General features: G+C 37.2%; 1 protein-coding gene across 3 annotated transcripts in view; it reads right to left on the reverse strand.

Annotated features, from left to right (window-relative positions):
- Positions 1–20,421, reverse strand: part of Ccdc171 (coiled-coil domain containing 171) — a 378,010-nt gene that overhangs the window by 222,092 nt on the left and 135,497 nt on the right. For all 3 annotated transcript variants that reach the window (XM_087904896.1, XM_087904894.1, XM_087904895.1), the window contains 5 exons: positions 18,252–18,358; positions 16,322–16,411; positions 15,235–15,435; positions 12,084–12,251; positions 10,481–10,669 (listed from right to left, as the gene is read on the reverse strand). In XM_087904896.1, the coding sequence (XP_087761022.1) occupies positions 10,481–10,669; positions 12,084–12,251; positions 15,235–15,435; positions 16,322–16,411; positions 18,252–18,358 (755 nt within the window). The remainder of the gene's footprint in view (positions 1–10,480; positions 10,670–12,083; positions 12,252–15,234; positions 15,436–16,321; positions 16,412–18,251; positions 18,359–20,421) is intronic.

A 20,421-nucleotide genomic window follows, 5' to 3' on the forward strand; every position in this document is an offset into this window, starting at 1 on the left:
AGGAAAGAAGGAAGGGAGGGAGGGAGGGAGGGTTAGAGGAAGGGAGGAGGGGAGGGAGGGAGGAAGGGAGGGAGGGAGGAAAGAAGGGAGGGAGGAAGGAGAGGCAGGAAGTTTATCAAAAGAGAGGGGGAAACGAAGTAGGGTAAAGGGGAGAGAAAACTGACCAAATGTGTTGTAGCAATGTATGAAACTGTCAAAGAGTAAAATAAATAAACATTAAATGTGTACTAACACTAGAAAGGAGAAAAGAAATAGTTTCCTCTCCTTCTGTAGTACATTTCAATTGTTTTTATTTACTCCAATCTTCCTTTTCTAAGGCCTGGACCAGTCATGCTTCTGGTAGAAATGGTAAGCAATGAAGGAATGAGGAAATAAAGATATTGTATCTTGCCCCCACCGACATCTCCACTGCGGGTCAATCTGTGGCATTATTCTACCAGTGTAACTGAACTATGTCCCATGGCTCCACACAAATACCATTAGCAAAGTAGGTAGTGCCCCAATAGGAATGGCTATTTAAAACATGCATGAATATCTGAGTAGCAATGCCCACAGGGACTGCTTCCATGTACATAGCCTCATACGGGAAGCAATCTCTAATAACACTCCAGGTATAGCTAGATGAATTAGAAAAGTAAGATTTGGAAAAATAAGAGCCAGAAAGTAAGACACCATGCTCTATGAGATTACAGATTGCCTAGAGAAAAGGGAATGGAGGGATCCAAGCAGTGCGAAAACATGGTGAGAGACTTATGTGGTGAGCTGAGGAATTTCATACACCAGGAAAGCTGTAAGAGGACATGAAATCCCAGAATATTGCTACGCTGAGTAAGTGAACATGAGAATCAGAAAGGTTAATAAAAACTGCTAAGCTACAGAAGATTGGCACGGCATGCAGTTAGAGAAGAGAGTCCTGAAGGTCAACTCTAGACTCTCGCCAAGAGTTCAAGGAAGAGCAAAAGGGGAAAGCACTGAGAAGGTCTACAAGGATACAAGAGACTGGTCAGCAGTAGCCACACAAGAAGAAACAAAGAGAGTCCTGGATCTCAGGCTTTTAACCTGTCTCCAATGAAACAAATAATCTGGGAAAAGATATTTACTAATTTTATTATTTATTTCAAATGTATAAAACATTATTGCCACTGGCATAAATCAACTGAATTGCTAAAGAGCTAAAAATTAGGCAAGCTCGTTAAAGAAAAGGTTCAGGATTAAGCCGTCTGAATGTGGGTGACAGTTATGTGGCTTGATCTGTTTCAGGGGAGGGGGCTGGCACTGGGACCAAGACTTACCCTGGGTGCAAGAACTGGCTTTTTAAAGCCCATTCCCTATGGTGGGATACCTTGCTCAGCCTTGATACAGGGGGAAGGGCTTGGTCCTGCCTCAACGTGGTATGCCATACTTTGTTGACTTCCCAAGGGAAGACTTAGCTCCTCTGAAAATGGATGGGGGGGTGAGAGGGGGAAAGATGGGGGGCAGGAGAAGGGAAGGGAAGAGAAGGGGAACAGGAACTAATATGTAAATTTTTAAAAATGTAAATAAAAACTACTTATCAACAAAAACAGGAAAAAAGATTCAGGAATGAACAGGGACAAAATATAATGACATACGTGTATATATGAAAATGCTGCCTTGGCTGTGGCACATGCCTTAATCCCAGCATTCAGGAGGCAGGGGCAGGTGAATCTCTTGAGTTCAAGACCAGCCTGGTCTACAGAGCAAGTTCTAGGACAGCCAGGACTACACAGAGAAACCATGTCTTCGAAAGAAAAAAAAAAGTAAAAGAGAGAGGAAGAGGAAGGAAGGAAGGAAGGAAGGAAGGAAGGAAGGAAGGAAGGAAGGAAGGAAGGAAGGAAGGAAAAGAAAGAGCCATTATGAAACATTGTATGCCAGCAAAATAGCTAAAAGTTTTTTAAAAAAAAATTTAAAAACTTAGTTCATCTTACTTAGCACATGACAAATCCCACACTCCTGCACAGCACACAACTGCACGTCTGAGTTAGGCTTACTCTATAAATAATGAAACTAAACCCAAGTCCTTCGGCTGGGCTCACCTATCTTATTATGCAGCCTTCCCATCTGAAGTATTCCTAGACTTTCCCCTCAAGTCACAAGCCTTCCCCTGTGAAGCCGTCCTCCAGCTAACAAAAATGGAGAGCTTGGTCCTTCCTTTACATGAGCCTGACTGCTGCATGGTTTCAAATGTTCTCCAGCTCCCTCCCATCTCCGCTCCACCATCAGAACATCTTCACGGCCCATTTCAGCCGTCTCTTCTGACATGTTTTGCTATCACTACCATCCATACTGGTCTAGACTTTCCCTGAGCTTAAAGAGCACTCAGGCACTCAGTCGCCACACTGTCACCACTGACTCCGTGTGTCTGTGTCTCCTCGTCCCCAGGACTATGACTGACTATTCCCAGAGGACAAGAATCACTTACTATGCAGTCTGTCACAGTGCACTATACTCTGCAGGTAGCTAACAAACACCAAGTGACTTAAGTAACTCTTTATAATAAATATCCATCCCTGGGCTTAGCACAGTTTTGTCCAGAACAGCAACTGAATAAAGGCCTAATTGATGAAAAAAGCTTTACAATGTAAAGAACAGGGAAGAAAAATCTAGTAAAAATAAGGTAATTTCCACATATATTTTAGAACTTACAAGTCAAAATTCTATTTTAAATCGATTCTGACTTTCCGTGGGGACTCTCAGAGATATACATTATTTACTACGAAGTTCTCTTGAAGAACAAAGCCTGTTTGATGGTCAGGCTAGAATCAGCTGTACAGCAAATCTTCCCTTAACAAAAAGCCGGTGTTCTCCACCCAAGGATATTAAAGGCCAATATTTTTAAAACAAACATAACACACATCAATTTCATATGGGGCAAAAGCATTACTCATACTGAAATAACCTACTCTTCCTTAGGGTGTTTAATTTAAAATAATAATAATAATAATAACAGTATCTCAAAGTCTTCCAGAAAACCATTCTTATCTTGAACTTTTAATAACTCAAGATAGAGGATGCATAGCTTTTACCCAAACATCTTTAACATAATAAAACTATTATGTAACTTGACTATTTTTCCTTTTCTCACTGGAAAATTCAAAAGTCTGTCCAAAATCTGGAAAAAGGACACCTTCCCTGTGGGAATGTACCTCCTGAAACATGGGCTTTCAGGGCTGCCTGCTTAGCTTTTATAACCCTGCCAGCTTTGAATGCTGGGCCAGAAGTCCGGGAAACAGACTGGTCTTAATAAGGTTATGCTGTTCCTTATGATAGCACAAATCACAAACTAGCTTCAGATACCAAGGACTTCAGTCAGAACATCTTGTATAAATTACTTACCTTGCCTTTTATGCAATGACAATACTGAAAAAATGGCAAACACAAACGCATGATATACATACAGCTCTTCTAAAATAAAGTGTCTTGTGGAGACTGATCTCTCTCTCATACAGCGATGTTGGGGTTGAAATGGTACAGCCACTTTCAATGACAGTTTGGCTGTTATTCAACAAGCTAAACAGAATTACTGAATGATTTAGCAATTCAATTATCTGTATCAAAATCACACTATATGTTTGCATGTATATACATAATCCCTCAAACTCCATAAGGATTAATAATTTAACTAATAATTAAAAATATTATCATTACATAATTTAGCATGTCAAACATATGTGACAAGAAAGGAAATATGCTTAAGTTTATGCTTTTATTTCCCATGCAATACAAATTAGAGAAGTCCCTTTAGCTTAACCAGATCTTCCTGGGGTGGGGGAGTGCGTGTGTGCGTGTGTGTGTGTGTGTGTGTGTCAGACATTCTCCTTTTCATTGGACAGAGTCAGTGTATTGATACAAAATATGCTTGGTTTGTTGAAGTTTTATTAAAAGATAAACAGTATTCAAAAAGTCAGCAGTACTCCCTCTCAGTTCTAACCGATTCCACTCCTCCCGTCAGACCTACAGATGGGAATGGCTCGGCTCTCTCCTCTATGAAGAGGAGACTCCTCTCCTTCTCCAACTCTGGCTTCTTCTTACAAATTAGCAGCATTCCTTGGGTAATTAACATATTTAATAAACCTTATACTATACAATTGTTCAGGTGCCTCTCCAAATAAACTTTCTGTTTGTTAAAAACGAGCTGTGCACTATACCTTTCTGTTTGGGGCCTCCACAGCAAACACGGTGTCCCATATGTATAGCATATAATGCAAAAAGTACTTTTTATCATTTTTAACTAAATTATATTAAACTACATTGATTTTTTTACCTACAACAGTAACTTTAAAATATAATGCATTATCCTAAGTCTTTTATTTTTTAGGAAAATGAACTAAGAAAAACTACCACTAGTGTGGGAAGGTAACAAAGTGGATTATTTTAACTTCTTCATATATTATCATGCTTGATTATTAGCTGCCAAAAATCATGCAGTGATGTGAATCAGAGAATAAGAACTGGTATTTCATTAGATAGATTTTTTCAGACATTGTTTTACATATAAAACTCCCATGTATTTCTAAAAGAAACCATGCTACAGGATACTATAAAAAGGACTAGAAGCTAAGAATGACAATGCATTAAACCAGTCCATACGTCTCACCTTATACCTTATTTCTAAATGCCTTGTCCTCAATTATTTACGTTGGTTACCTACATTTTAATCCTGTTCCCAGAACTTCCTTCCTACACAAATAAAGTACTAACAGCTTTCCGAACTGTTTCCTCATGTGAGATAGCAATGATGCTTAAATGGCCCACCTATCTCATATGGTTGTGGTTCTCTGGAGAAGGAAGCTTGCAAAGGCATGTAAAAGCACTAAAAACAAGTCTAACAAGTATTATATAAATTCATCAGCATTATCATTAATGAAAACAATTATGCTGAAAAGACTTTCAAGCATCCATCAGTGGTACCCATTCATGACTCAGTCCCTCCACAAGCATGAACACAGCGCATCATGCTATCACATACACCTTCAGGAACATCCCCCCAACCATACCAATAAACTCTGTCTGTGTATGCCTGCATGTCAGAAGAGGGCATCAGATCCTATTATAGACGTTTGTAAGTGCCCTGGTGGTACCTGGGAATTGAACTCAGGACCCCAAGGAAGAGAGTTCCCAGTGCCCTTAACTGCCAAGCCATCTCTTCAACTTTCCGACATTGCATTTTCCCCCTCTCTTGCTATTGAATTCATTTTAGAAACTTAGTCATAAAAGGATTGTTAGATACTAAAATATTTTTCTCTATAATTCTAAAAAATATTCAAAGATGAAGCAGAACTCGTACATTAAAAATACACATAAGTAAATAAGTAAATTTAAAGTGCAACGTAGAATCACAAACCCCAATTTCTTTCACTATTTACTCCATTTTATTTTTAATATTTTATTTATTTTGTATGTATGGGTGGGTGGGTGGTGCACGTGTGTGTGTGTACGTAGGTAGGTAGGTAAGTAGGTAGGTAGGTAGATAGGTAGGTAGGTAGGTGGATCAAAAGGGATCTGGGGATCCAGCTCAGGTTATCAGGCTTGGCAGCAGGCATGCATTTTTACCCACTGAGTCATCTCACCAGCCCCATTTCTTTCTCCATTTTAAAGTCACGTGAGTTTACAGAAATGTCAAAGCTTACCTCTGAAATAAACATTGCATCAAGTGTTACCATGGCTCAATGGAGAATGAAAAATCTTTATTTCTAGAATGAACTTCTTGGTCCACCAAATTATTTTCAGATAAAAAGGAAAAAAGAACATAAATACTAAGATTACAAAGTAAAGTTAGTCCATGGATGGAGTTACCCAGATCATTCAGCAGAACAGACACTTAAGATGCATTGTGGGATGCTTCACATATATTTAAACTCAAGAACTCGCCTACCATCAGCTAGCATAAATCACCTAAAACTAAAAATATGCTAGAATATCAAAACTGGTTTTATTTTTTAAACCAGCTCTACAGGTTTCATTTATCTAACAATATTTATAATCACTATCACTTTCTTCAAATAAAAACAACTGAAATTACAACATCATTTATTTACTAACCACTCATTTACAAAATCCAGACACTAAACAAATCCATAAATAAGTATTTTGCTTCCCACAAATACCCTCTACTAATGATTATTTCCATCTGACATCACCAGTCCCTACCACCCACAATCCTAGGCAATGGCTATGCTCACCCATGTTCTTATGAACATAATCTTGAAAAATTAATTAAGTGATATCAAATAAAAATATCTTATTCACATTTAGCTCTTAAGATAACCAACTCCATACAATTGATTCTAACAAAATTCATAGATCAGGTAACATGTATCATAACAGTTCTGAATTCAATATGAAGCCAAAATGAATTACCCCTGCATACCCAATTATAGTTGATGAAGATGCAAACATGAACATAATATAGACCATATGCTAATATATAATACTAAGTTATTTTTATAAACAATGAAATAGAGTTTTAATTTACAGACGTATGCACCAAACCTAAGTGTAACAAATTCTTTTATAGAAAAGTCTTCAAGACTTCTCCTAAAAACTGTTTGCTATCATCAGCATTTGTGATGATATAAGCCGTCACTTCCAAAAGTAAACTGTAAGCCTGGGAGATGGCTCAGTAAGTGAGGGCACCTGTCACCAAGCCTGACAACTGGAGTTCAATCCCTGGGACCCACGTAGTGGAAAGAGAGAACCAACTCTTGCAATTTGTTCTCTGACTTCAATACTCTGTGGACAATACACACACACACACACACACACACCCCAAATAAATAAATATTTAATTTAATTTTTAAGTGATTTGCTATGCCATCCTACACATATGGAATCAAGTGAGTTTAAGAAACTGCTAGCAAATGGGAGGGAGGAGGTGGAAATTTTTAAAAAAATAAATAATAAAAAAAAGAAACTGCTAGCTATTGGAACTAAATTAATGTGGCATAGAAAACAGGAAGTTGGTTAAATAAAGCACAGAATATGTAAATATAGTAATCTGAGACCTTGCAAAGGTGCAAAAGCAATTCAATATAGAAAGTGTAGTCTTTATTGGCCATATAAGGTTGCCTGACTTCAATTGCAGCATTTGGGAGGCAGAGGCAAGAAGATTTCTGCGAATTCAAGCCAACCTGGTCTTCATAGGGAATTCCAGGCAGCTCACTGTCAGACCTGGAGCGCATGGTGGGGGTATTGTCTACAAAAATTAGCTCAAATTTTACATAGACCTACTTACAAAACTTAGAAGGCAAAGTGACTAAAAGGAAAAACTAAGAGAAAATTCTGATTATGCGCTTTAAGAATTTTTATCCAGAATACCAAAACCAACCTATAAGACAAAATATTAAAAATGGAAACGTTATCAAACACAAATGCCTCTGGGGTATAGCTCAACTGGTAGACTAGTACTCAGCTGGGATGTGTAAGATGCGTTTAATATCTAACACTATGAGAAAAAAATTTAAATCTTCTGTAAATTAGGTGTTGCTAATGGGACAGGAGAAATATTTGTAAATATGTATCTGACAAATGAAAAATTTTAAATGTGTCAAAAGCTTCAGAAATACATGCTAAGAAAAGAACCCAAGCCAAGTATGTGACTCAGGATCTCAGCTCTTGGAACAGTAAGACAAGAGGGTTGCCATGAGTTCAGGATCAGCCTAGGACACATTGTAAGTTCAAGGTCAGCATGGACTGTAAGGAAACCTTGTCGCAGTATAAAGTAAATAAAATAAGTCAGGAGTAGTAATAGCATGTGCTTTTAATCCTAGCATTTGGGAGGCAGCAGGAGGAGGATCTCTGTGAGTTGGAGGCCAGCCTGGTCTACAGAGTGAGTTCCAGGACAGCATGAGCTAAATAGTAAGACATGTCTTGAAAATAAATAAATACTGGACAAAAGATGTGCACAGGTCTGGGGATACTGTATAGTCACAAAATGAAATAGGAACTGTATAGTCACAAAATGAAATAGCACCCCAGAATGAAAAGTGATTAACTGATGATATGCATAAGACATGGAGGTGTGTCTTCTTAAGTGAAAGGTGTAGCCTGGATTCTGTATACCTCATTGGTGCATTGCATGGCACCATGGCAAGGGCATGACTATATAAATGGCCATCAAGTCTGTGCCTCCTGTGTGTCCTAAGTATGCCCAACTCCTAAGACTATACAGTGAAGCAAGAAAATACTGTCATAAATTACATAAGAACAATAAATGTAGGGGAAAATGAACCTGAGCTCCTATTGGGCAGCACACAGATGTTAATTATGACTAACCATACAGACATAAGAACTAAAACCATGAAATTTCTAGAAAATTATAATAAGGGCTTATTATCTTCACTACCTTGGGGTAATGGAAGATTATTATAACAAAAACAAAAAACCAAAACAGGAAAAAAATGTTTGGTTTCTGTAAGAACATAAAGTGATATTACCATTATGAAAAAAATCCTCATACAGTTTCTTCATACAACTTAGTATGACCTGACAACTGCACTCTTTGTAGGCAGCCAATAAAAATGAAACCATACATTCACAAAACACTTGTACAATAGTTTTTACATAAAGCTCATTTATAATAGCCCCAAACTGGAAATAAACCAAATATCCACCTACCCATCAATCAAATTGTGATGTGGCTATAAAATGGAATACTATTAAAGCATAAAAATAACAAACTATTGATAGATAACAACATAACTAATACTATATTCGACATCAACAGTGCATGAAATAAGTCAACTCCCAATGAATAAATACTGAATGATTCCATTTATAAAAAATTCAAAACCTTGTCTCACTGATAAGTAATGAGAAACAGGAGAACAAAAACTGCCCATGAAAAGTGAAAATTGACTGGCAGAGGATACAGAATATTCTGACAATGGAAATGTTTGAAGCCTTGACAGAGTAAGATTATATGAGTGTTTACACAAACCAAAACACCAAATGGCCATGCTGAGAGGCACACACTTATAATACCAGCACTAGGAAGGCTGATACAGGAAGATTGTGAATCTGTGATACATAAAGACAGTCTGTCTCAGGGGGGGGAATCAAGCTATATACTTATAAGTACCCTATACTGAACTGAACCTTTTGTATATACATACAAAATACCTGAATAAAATGAACAAATGGCTGTTTTCAGGAAATATGTTTATTGACCAATTCAAATACACACAGAAATGTTGGACCTCACATAGGGCTATAATTTTCTGTTCTTAATCAAAGCTTAGACCTCGGAATTTACAACTGTAACTCTGCCTCTCATCTTAGGAGATATGAGATTCTCACCATTATGACACCATTGCTGAGGAAGCATAGGGCAGGAAAGCTTTACTCTGGCCCGTGAGCCTTGGGCACTGTCACTAATGAACAACAACTCCATGATATGCAGCAGGAAGAGGGCAGAAACAGAGAATGGGAGGGGCCCAGACATCTTCCTAGGGATACCCCAAGCAAGCTACTTCCTACCACCTGGATCAGCCTCCTATTGTTTGTCACCTGCCAATAATGTCATCATATCCAATAGAAATTGCATCTGCTAGGTCAGAATGCAAGGGACTCTAGCACTTCCCCAAAGCCTACCAACTTGCAAGTAAACTCCCAATTTATGAGCTCATAAAAAAAAATTCACATTCGACCCCTAAGTCAGTCTAATATATTTTAACCACATATGAATTTAAGTGATAGTTCAAATGAATGAAGCCCCCAAAGTGGAATTAACTGCATAAAAGAATATTTACACTGGCAATATGTTACCAGACCTCCTAATGCTTTATTGAAAAATTAATAAAAGATTTCATCATTTAACTGAAAATATCAGGGTTTTAAAGAACAAAAAAAAATTATCTTCAAACTCAAGTAAAGACGATCCTTGTGACACAAACAGAAACAGACAAGGTATTTTGTCATATCAATGAAACAGATAACATACCTAACGTTATATAAGAACTAGAATTATAGTTGCAGGTCCTATTGCAAAATAACTGTGACATATATTTTATCTTCTATGCTAAGTTTAATTGGGAACATAAGATTTAGGTAGTTAAACATATTCTCTCCATACGAATTATTGCCATTTATATACTGCAACTATCATCCCTGCCTATAACAAGCAGCATAATGATTAAGGAGTGTTTGCATGAACATAAACAGGTTCTATGAGATCTTCAGAAAGGTTATAAATGATGCAAAAAAAAAAAAACATTTGAAGCACGGTGGTGCACACCTTTAATCCCAGCACGTAGGAGGCAGAGGTAAACAGATCTCTGAATTTCAGGCTGGCCAGGGCTATATAATGAGACTCTGTCTAAAAAATGGGGTGGGGAGGATGGTTAAACAGAGCAACTACTTTTTATAATACTTTTATTAATTCTTTGCAAATTTCCAAGAGTGTGTCAGTCAGATGCACCTGGCTCCTCCCATATATTATCCAGCTCTCCGTAGACTAGCGTACCTGTGCCCTCCTCTGCACCTCCAGGAGAAGTTCAGAATACTGGAATTCCAGTTCCTTCTTTTGTTTGTGCCAACAGCTCTCCTGGGCCTTGATCTGCTCTGCCACTTTGTTGAAGGTGTCTTCCTGGGTCTGCTGAAGCTCTCTCATTGTATCAGACTTGTTTTTACAAATATACTCCAGATGACTTATCTATAAATGGAAAAGAAATACAGATTGAGACATGGCATCACATCTGTGGATCAAGAAAACACCTATATTCTCCACTACATAGAATATTTACGTATAAATATTTTAAGTTAAAGATGTTAATAAAGTAAGAACCATAAATTATAGGGGGGGGGGGGCAAATCAGACAGTTTAGAAAAAAAACTGGTATCATTTTCATACCTAAAGAATGAATTCTTATTTTTCCTCTTTCTAATACTGAGATGTCTTCAGTAAGAAAGAAAATATTTAAATGGGATTTACAAATGAGCAAACATCTTACATATAACCATTACTCCCAGCTTTCTTCTAAAATGCATGTGCATGTCAGCTGGTGTTTTGAAGCTATGAATGTCTATTAAAAACATCATCCCAGAGGCAAAGCACATATTTAATTATCAGTCTGTTTTAAGCAATGGTACTGACTCACAATCACAGACAGCATCTGTTCCTCAGTTTAGTCTCACATTTCCTAGCCCCACTTCACAATGCCTTTGGTTGTACTGTTAATACTCAAGATAAAATGTTCAAGAACACAAGACCTCACCCCTGAAGCTGAGCCATTTCATTAGCACAATATATATTTTTTAAACTCACAGAATTGTTTCTTCTCTTCTCGTCCTTTACCAGCGAACGTCATTGTACCTGAGACCTAAACATTGCACCACAGTTTGTCATAAACACAAACTGTGTTTGTGTTCAACAGGACCAGGGTAAGTAATGGTCCCTTAAATGGCAACGTGCATGACCTACTACACCTCTTAACTTTCTACAGCAAGAGCAGGGATATTTTCTGTTTGGAAAAGACTGAATTCTTAGGTTTATAGAATGGTAAAGTGACCACAGAGTCTACTATTTTAATTATAAAATATACATTTCCCGTTCTAAAATATGGATTGTTTTCTCAGTTTGTGACATTTGAAGAAACGAGTCAAAATATAATTTAAATTTTCTAAGTACTTTTAAAACAATACTTTATATTTCCTAAGCAAAGACTTTAAAGATGATGTTTTTTAATAACTACATCCTGTTTCTATCTTATGCTAACATAAAGAGTTGGTTTATTAATGTAAATGACTAAGTTCTTTGAATTGCTTCATCAGTAAGATTAATTTATTTTCTCTTAATTAGGTCCCTGTGGCTAACACCGGCTAGTAGTATTAGCATGTCCTGCACAGAGAGTGGGGCTTAGAGACTTCATACAGACTTCAGTCACATTTACATGCCCACAGCAATGGCATCAAACTGAGTTGTAGACAAGCCATAATTAATGGTACTGAATTATTAACATTCAAATTCTTTTTGAAATAAGATGAATGTCAGCCTCTCTTAATGATACTGTGATGTGGACAAATGTCACTGAATTTAATAGAGGTATCTGGTGCCTGAGGACAGCTACCTTCTCATTAGCCCTGTTGAGGTCTGCAATGAGGGCATCAACATTCTCCTGCAAGACTGCACAGAGCTCAGACCAAGAGAATTTATCCAGCATGCCTTCTGGTTGCTTTATGAGCACACAGCCTGCTACCAAGTGCTGATACAAGGTGTGAAGGAAGGTTAGTTTCTCCTGCAAGAAAAAAAGGACTCGTTAACTCCTGAATATAAACACTGTAGGAAGTAAAATACACAATACAAATAATAAAGCATTTTTCATCATCTAGAAGGAAAATACTCCAGCTATTTTCCGCTCTACTCACTTAGATGGCCTTTTTCTCACATTCAGAACCAAGCATTAGATGAAATACTAATGTCCACTATAAATTGCTTAGACTTCTCAGACACTCAAAACACAACTGTAATTAGATGCCAGGACACAAGGTCTGGGATCCAGCTTGTTACTGCTGGGATGTGAGCACCTGTTTAGGTCTAAGTTTTAAAATCCATAACACAAGGTATCTGGGTTAATTTTTTTACAAGAATCTTTAATTTGAAGTCAATAGAGTAATTTTATCATTTCCTACTTATATAAAACTTATCATTTCCTACTTATAAAACAGATGTTAAGTCATAAAATGGCACTGAAATAAGAGTGTTGTTCTACACTACTGAAAGGCACACTGTATCAGTATTTGTCCACTTGTCTACAATCATGCAGCTTCCCTCCTTCCCTAGAGAGTCAACTCTACTCACCACTTATAGGAAATCTATCCCGACCCCCTTAGGCCAAGCACACAGTGATATGAAAGATATGGAAGAAGGGCTCATTTGTTTTCCCCACTCAGAGGTTTATATTGTATTCAGCACACTAGGCATCTGTGGATGTTTACGTATTACAAAGTTGCAGAGCAATTTAAAGTGGACAGGCTGACTAAGACACACTTTCAAAACTGCCCAATTAGAAATACATTTGAAAAACCTTTTAAAAGCATATTGTCATTACAATCACTAACTATCCTCTGCTGAATGGCCTAGAGATATTTACTCTGCTCTAGAATCCAGTGTAACCCTTACTCCTCATGAGCACAATTGGAGGATTTAGTTACTAAGATGACACAGACCTCTTCATCTCAAAACCTGAAACCCAAAAGATGAAGTAATTGTAAAGCTGCAAAAAGTACATTTTATTAGACAGAATCAGTTCCCTCAAAATATCTTAATACATCGGGAGAACAAAAAAAAAAAACTTAAAAGAAGAAAAATTGGGAAAAAATGGAAATTAAAACGTATACTTTTTTAAAAAACTAAATCTAGTATATGATAGATTTTGTTTTGTTATTGGAAATTGCAGCAATTGCTTTCCTGACCATTTCAAAGAAAATGACAGTAATTCACGTGTATACTGCCTCATTTTCCCAAATACAGAAACTTAAAAATAAAAATTTTAAAGTAAATGAATATAGTTATACCAGAACTGGACCAATAAATAAAAAACTGCTGGGTGTGGTGGCTCATGCCTTTTATCCCAGCACTTGGGAGGCAGAGGCAGGAAGCTCTCTGTGACTTTGAGGCCAGCAGGTCTACACAATGAATTCCAGGACAGCCAGGGTTCTGTAGAGAGAAACCCTGTCTCAAAGAAAAAAAGAAAGAAAGAAAAAGGACAAACTGCTGCTACAAACGTACTGTTCATTGTTCATTTAAAAGTAGTTAAAAATAACTGCTGTACTTTAAAGTGGTTTGAAGTGTATAAAATTCTGATTGAGTATAATCATACAAGTGTAATATTCAGGCACATTTTCCTAAGATTTCAGCTCTGCTCACAGAAGCAGGACAACTCATTGTGTCATCCCAAAGTCCTTTTGGCTCGGGCTGTGACAAAGCAGGGAAGGAAGTCATCCACTTGGTGTGAAAAGATCATCACAAGATGGAAAGTCAATTCACACATGTTAAACCCAACCACAGCACTCTAGACACTGACGTCATAATGCAGTCTGGCTTCTGGTTTCCTTTACTTTAACCATTATCTGCTGTGTAGGACAATTCCAATCCCTTCATGTGGACACGATTGAAATCCCAGACTATAAGCGTAGAAAGAATGTTTCCTTTTTACTCTCTTGGCATTGGAGTTTGTATTTGTTGAAATAATTAATACAATATGCAGGAATTTAGATAAACAAATCTATCAACTACAAGAGCTCTATATCTCAGAAGTAAAAGAAAATTATAGACAAAACTGGTTTATACAGAATATGAAAATTTTGTCATGACATTTTAAGAATGAATCATGAATAAGACTTGAGAGACAGTTCAGCAATGAAGAGCACTGACTGCTCTTGCAGAGGATCAATGTCCAAGTCCCAGCACCCACATGGTGGCTCACAAATGTCTCTAACTCCAGGTCCAGGAGCTTCAGTATCCTCTTCTGGCCTCTATGGGCACCAGGCATTCGTGAGGAACACAGGCATACGTGCAGGCAAAGCATCCATAGGCATAAAATAAAAACAAATAAATCTCAAAATAATTTTAATAAGTTACTAATAATTATAAATGGATAGATAACTATTCAGAGCATCCAACTTACAGTTTTAATTTTGTGAAATTTTTCTTTTTCTCAGTTTTTATTAGTATATCATAATTTTAAAGAATAAGGAGATAGTATGGAGTTGTTATTCCTGTTTTACAATTAAGGAAATTGAAATGTGGGGTGACAAAACCTACATGACTTGTCCCCAGGAAGACTCTGTGTAAACAGAAAAAACAGAATCCAAGTCCAAATCTATTTGGTTACAAAAAAAAAATTCTTTCCATCAATACACTATAGAATTCCTCTAATAAAAAATAATGTTGTTATTGGCAAAAAAGGCCAACCTTGACAAGACAGTAAGAAACATGGCAGTCTGAGATAGGACAGATCCAAGCAGAGGAAGAAAGTTGATGTCCACGTGACAGAAGGGTTGAACTAGGTTACCTCTTTTTTTTTTCCCCACAAATTAGGACAAGGAAGAGGAACCGAGGAAGTGATTTTGCAGCTGTGAAGAACATTTCAAAGTGTGACACTCAGAACATTTTTTAAATTAAGTCAAATATGAGTAACACCAGTCACTGGTGCATGCCAATATACAGGGCTACAGTCAGTGAAAGGCCTTCCTGCCCCCCTGCTGTCTGGGTGATACCTCAGTGTCCTTACGAAAGGCCTGGGAGAGTTTCTGCAGCTCGTTCTCACACTGGGCCGCCCGCACCTTCTCCTTCTCCCAGCAGTGCAGCACGTTCTGCAGCTCCACCTTCAGTGTGCTTATGAGGGCCTCTCGGTCTGCACACTTGGTGCGCAAATGGCTGAGCTCCTTGTGGACCTCAGTCAGCTTCTCCTGAAGTTCCTGTCAGAAATACCACATAAAGAGACTGTAGGAATGGCAGAAGTGATAGAAACCTTCAAAACATTAGTATAAAACAATCACCATTTGCTTATGATGCTAAACATTCAGTACTTTACTGAATTTATTTTCTAAGTAGAATGTTTTCATCCAAAAATTAGAAAATTTGTAGTGTTCCAGCATATAAATTTTATTAAAACTGCTTATTCAAAAAAAAATTATTTAAAAGAAGTTTTCTCTTTAGCTTGTTATTTTAAAAAGTTAATTTTTAAAAAACAATTTTAATAACACTTAAGCAACATGAAAAACCATAAATCTTTTTATATTTACTATAAGGACATTTACTCTCCAATGGCATTCCAAAGACTAATAGAAATTTCAAGAATGAGATGTAAAATTCTAAGCTATGCTATCAAATGGCCTCCATTACAGATTCAGTTTCAACAGCAACACTATAAAACTCCAACGAATAATGAGAAACTCACATTCTGCAGCATTGTAGCTAAAACTAACACAGAAAATAAAATCAACTATTTGCTTGAATCTTAGCCAACTGGGCCTCACCCGTTAGCCAGACATTATGTGCTAAGAACAATGGATCCACCCAAAAGTGACCAAACTGACTCTACAGACAGATATGCTCATGCAAAATGTGTTTATCTAAAGCAGGACACTACGTCTCAAAGCATTTTAGTCTGTAATATTATAATTATATCAGAGAAATGAATTGTTCCTCTAACCAAAGCAGTTTGATCAACAAAAAAATTTAATGTTCAAATTTCAAAAATATCTTAAAAAAGGAAGCTTTATTTTCAGGTATGTCTAAAATAATCCCTTCATAATATATTTGTCTCTTAACAAGGGAAAAAGTTAACTTAAATTGCAATACCTTTATATTTTTAGTGTGAAACTCAATCTTTTGTTTGGTGGAATCAAGCTCATTGGATGTCTTTTCCTTGGCATCATTTATGTTGCTTAGCTGATGAAAGAAAAACAGCTTTTTGACATTTCTTCAAGAAGGAGTGACCCAAAAGCTAACTTTCAAATGCTCGCTATGCAATGACTTAGGCATAAATATGTCCACAGTGACTGAGTCTTAGGTGCAGCACTTCCTTTGGCTAAAGGCTATACAGCTTCTGTCACAGGCTCACCTGGCTGAAAAGAAAGCATTCAGCCTTAAAACGCCAGGGATGGTCTTATTGTGCTTGCTATCTAAATACAGAATTCATTCTTACTGTAAACATAACTTTATTCTCAAAATCCTACTGGACCAAATGCCAGAAGCAGTGGCATCTATAAGGAAAGACGAGAGAGCAAGCAGGAGACTGTTTTGCTTTACATCAAGAGGGTACTCGCTGGTCGCTCACTCCGTATGACAGCTTCGGGCCGGCACAGGCAGTCCTACTGGGAAGGCTGTGGCAGGTCATCAGTTGGTCCTGCACTCCCTGTGATTCATTGCCTTTGACAGTTCATTCTTCTTTCTGTCAGGCTGCTCTCTTTGCTTTCTTTGTGGCCACCTCCTTGGTCTCCCCACTGCTGTCTCTGGCACTGGTTCACAACAAAGCACATTACAAAGCCAAAGCCTGCTGAGTCGGCTTTGCAACTGTGCTGAGGATCATGTGACATTCATCCTCCCAAATAACAATTCGCTGTGGGTAATATGTTCCTAGTTACCCGGCAGCTTCCAGGCCTAGGCCTCAGAAGAACTTCAAAACTACTAACAATCCAAGTTGTCTTGTCTCTCCAGGAAAGACTTAGTAATGTCTGATCTTCAAAGATTTAATTATTTTAATGGTCACTTTTCCTTCTAAACAATTATAGAAAGTGTTTAAAGAACAGACTTATCCTTTGTCCACCCTGCATACCCAAAATAAGCCTCTACCAATATAGTACACAAAGTGAATTTGCAGGTTTTGAATAACATAAAACAAAGAGATAAACTCTAAGCCGTGTGACTTGTCTATGGCTGCACAAAAATCTGTTGTTTTGCTAACTAATATAATTACTATGTATGCTAATTTGACAAGACATAACAAGACAAACTCTTCAATTTTTAAAGCATGAATTCATAAAATATTTTAATACCCAAGAAAATTATGAACTCACACATTAGATAATACAAATGAGGTGACAAACAGAAGCATGAGCCTTTTAATCTGCAAATTAAAAGATTCCAGTCTACATCAAACAGACACTTGTTTTTAAAAACTTCTAACAACACTTAACTCCCTTTAGAGCACAAAAATTAATTTCCCTTTTTTACTAAGTTTGGTACTGAAGACATGGCTCAGTGGTTAAGAGCACCGGCTGCTCTCCCAAAGGATCCGGGTTCAATTCCCAGCACCTACATGGCAGCTCACAGCTGTGCGTAACTTCACTTCCAGGGGATCCTACACCATCATAAAGACATCCATGCAGGCAAAGCAGCAATACACATAAAAATTAAAATGAAAAGATTTCCGTGGTTTACAAACACTTAAAAATCTTGATTAAACCTAAATTCCTACTAGTTACCCTCAGATCATAAACATGCTGACATTTAAATAGAGTACATTTCACTTAAATTACTTGCACAAATATGTCGCACAGGCCAGGAAGTGGCAGGGCCCTCTCACTGTGACTGAAGAATGATAAAATGGGAGTGAGAGTCTACTTTAGGCCACACTTGAAGCAAGAACAGTGACAAGCGGTTTATTATTTCTGTATCTGTGAAGCTGTCAATTCCACAGCCCCAATCTCTTTGACCTTTGTAACAAGCAGAGGCTGCGCACTGGTGCTGCCCGAAGGCCGTGTGTGGAGCCAAACAGTCCACGTGTTACCTCATTAGACGCTTCTTCCAGCTTGTTCTGGTAATCTGTCAAGGTCCGCCTCAAAGTCTCAAGGACAACAGAGAAGCTGGGAGGCTTATCTTTGTCCTTGTGGATGCCTGGAGAAAAATGTAGGATGAAAACACACCCTTAAAGTCACATAGGCACAAAAGCTAAGCAAACAGTAACAGAGATATTACAATTAGTAAGAAAGCCAAAAAGACATTAAACATTGAACAGAAATTTATTCTCCAAGTACATGGCTATACAGCCAAATACTGACACTGTTTCTAAATAAATTGTCAAATTAAATCTTATGATCTATTAAATTCAAATTTATTTCTACCTTATTAAGACACTTATCTTCTCCTGTATCTCCTAAGCAAAATCAGGGTTTACATGTATCCAACAATTAAATCATCTATATTGGCATTGTTTAAAGGAATTACATATATTTTCTTTCATGTTTCTGTTCAGTCGGGCATTTTATAAGCTATTTTGCTTAAACAATAACTTTTGAACCAAGAATAGATCATTTTCTATTATGCTTAGAAATACTCTTTAGTACCTACAATTTTCAAATTGAAATTCAAAGTAAACAGTAAAAATGTTACTAACCACATAGCCTACACCATGTTTTGAATAAAACATGATGGTTGATATTCATTATAAAAACATGACTATTTCCATATTATACCCTCAAACTCCTTTAATGTAGTTGTGACATAAGTTATATTAGTGGGACCAATCAAGGTTACATGGTCAAGTGTATTTCCAAATATGATGCCAAAAGAACGAAAAGGTGAGCTTCAAATACTGCATTAAGTTGATTTTTATCTACCATTCTTTAAATTTTAAAAAACAAATATGAAATTTAGTTTGAAAATATTCATGCAAGAAGTATTTTTCAAGTCCTCTTATAATTTTTCTCCATTATATTTTATAATACAAATATTTCACTATATAAAAAACATTTTCACTAAAGAACAATTTTTAAAGAAGCATTTGTGATCTGAACATGTCTTTAATTGTAGCACTCAGGAGACAGGTAGACAGATTTCTTTGAGTTGCAGGCCAGTCCAGTCTACAAAGTGAGTTCTAGGCTAGACAGGACTAAATAGAAGCCTTGTCTCTAAAAGCAAAAAATAAATAAAAGAAGCATTTAAAATTCATGTTTTATGGTTCATTTATTCACACAAGTAATTAACTAGATTCCCAATGGGTGTTAGTCTGGGGCATTGGACATGCAGAAGAGGGTAGTAAGGTTAGTGCAGCGTCTGCTCACACGGTATGTACAGCGCAATAAGAGGGAGAGGGGGCGAATACACAACAATATGGCTTCATTCATCCATTTTCCAAGTGCTCAAAGGCTGGAACTCATGGGGGACATGAAAGAAGACCAAAGTGAAGAGAAGATGGGGAGAAAGTTCTCTATCAATAACAAATCAACTTTATTCATTTTAGAATATTGCTGATATTTATGACTTTAATTCAGAGATAATTAAAGTTAAGACACTATCAAGATATATTTAAATACTAAAGTATAGATATGAATTAGATATTCTTAAGTAAAACTAAAATATTCAACTAAAAAACGAAAGCAATATGAGAGCAGCACTTTTTCTAAACAGAAGAAACACCGAAGCTCCGAGCCACAATAACAGAGGAAATGACACTGATAGGAATGACTCTGCGTTGGAGCAATCATTTATTAAAATTTTCCCCTAACATAATAGTTTTGTTTATTATTTGGGGATTTTGTAAATGCACCCAATCATGCTCGATTCCCATTCCTCCCAGGTCTACCCTCCCACCCTTACACATCACCATTCCCTCCCCCCCAAAAAAAGAAAAAATACACCAAGTCCAATTTGGGTTGCCCATATACTCATTGGCATGCTCTAACTCATACTGGCTGGTTCCTAAAGAAAACTGACTCCTTCCCCCTGCCCACCAGAGCCATCAACTGTGAAGAACTACACCTCATGTCTTTATCACAATTTTAAGGACTCTCTTCAGTAGTTTCCTGTCTAGACTTTACTTTGTCACAGCAGCTTTCAACAGCTCTCATTCTCAGTTATGAGTCTGCAATCATCGAGACCACTCCAAAAGATGTCTTCCTGCTGACAGCAGTTGGCAGCAACATGGATCATGGACATCAACACAGTCTCTGGCAGTAACA

This window comes from Myodes glareolus, chromosome 3 (genome assembly GCF_982192425.1).
Source record: "Myodes glareolus chromosome 3, mMyoGla1.1, whole genome shotgun sequence".
NCBI classification, from domain to species: Eukaryota; Metazoa; Chordata; class Mammalia; order Rodentia; family Cricetidae; genus Myodes; species Myodes glareolus.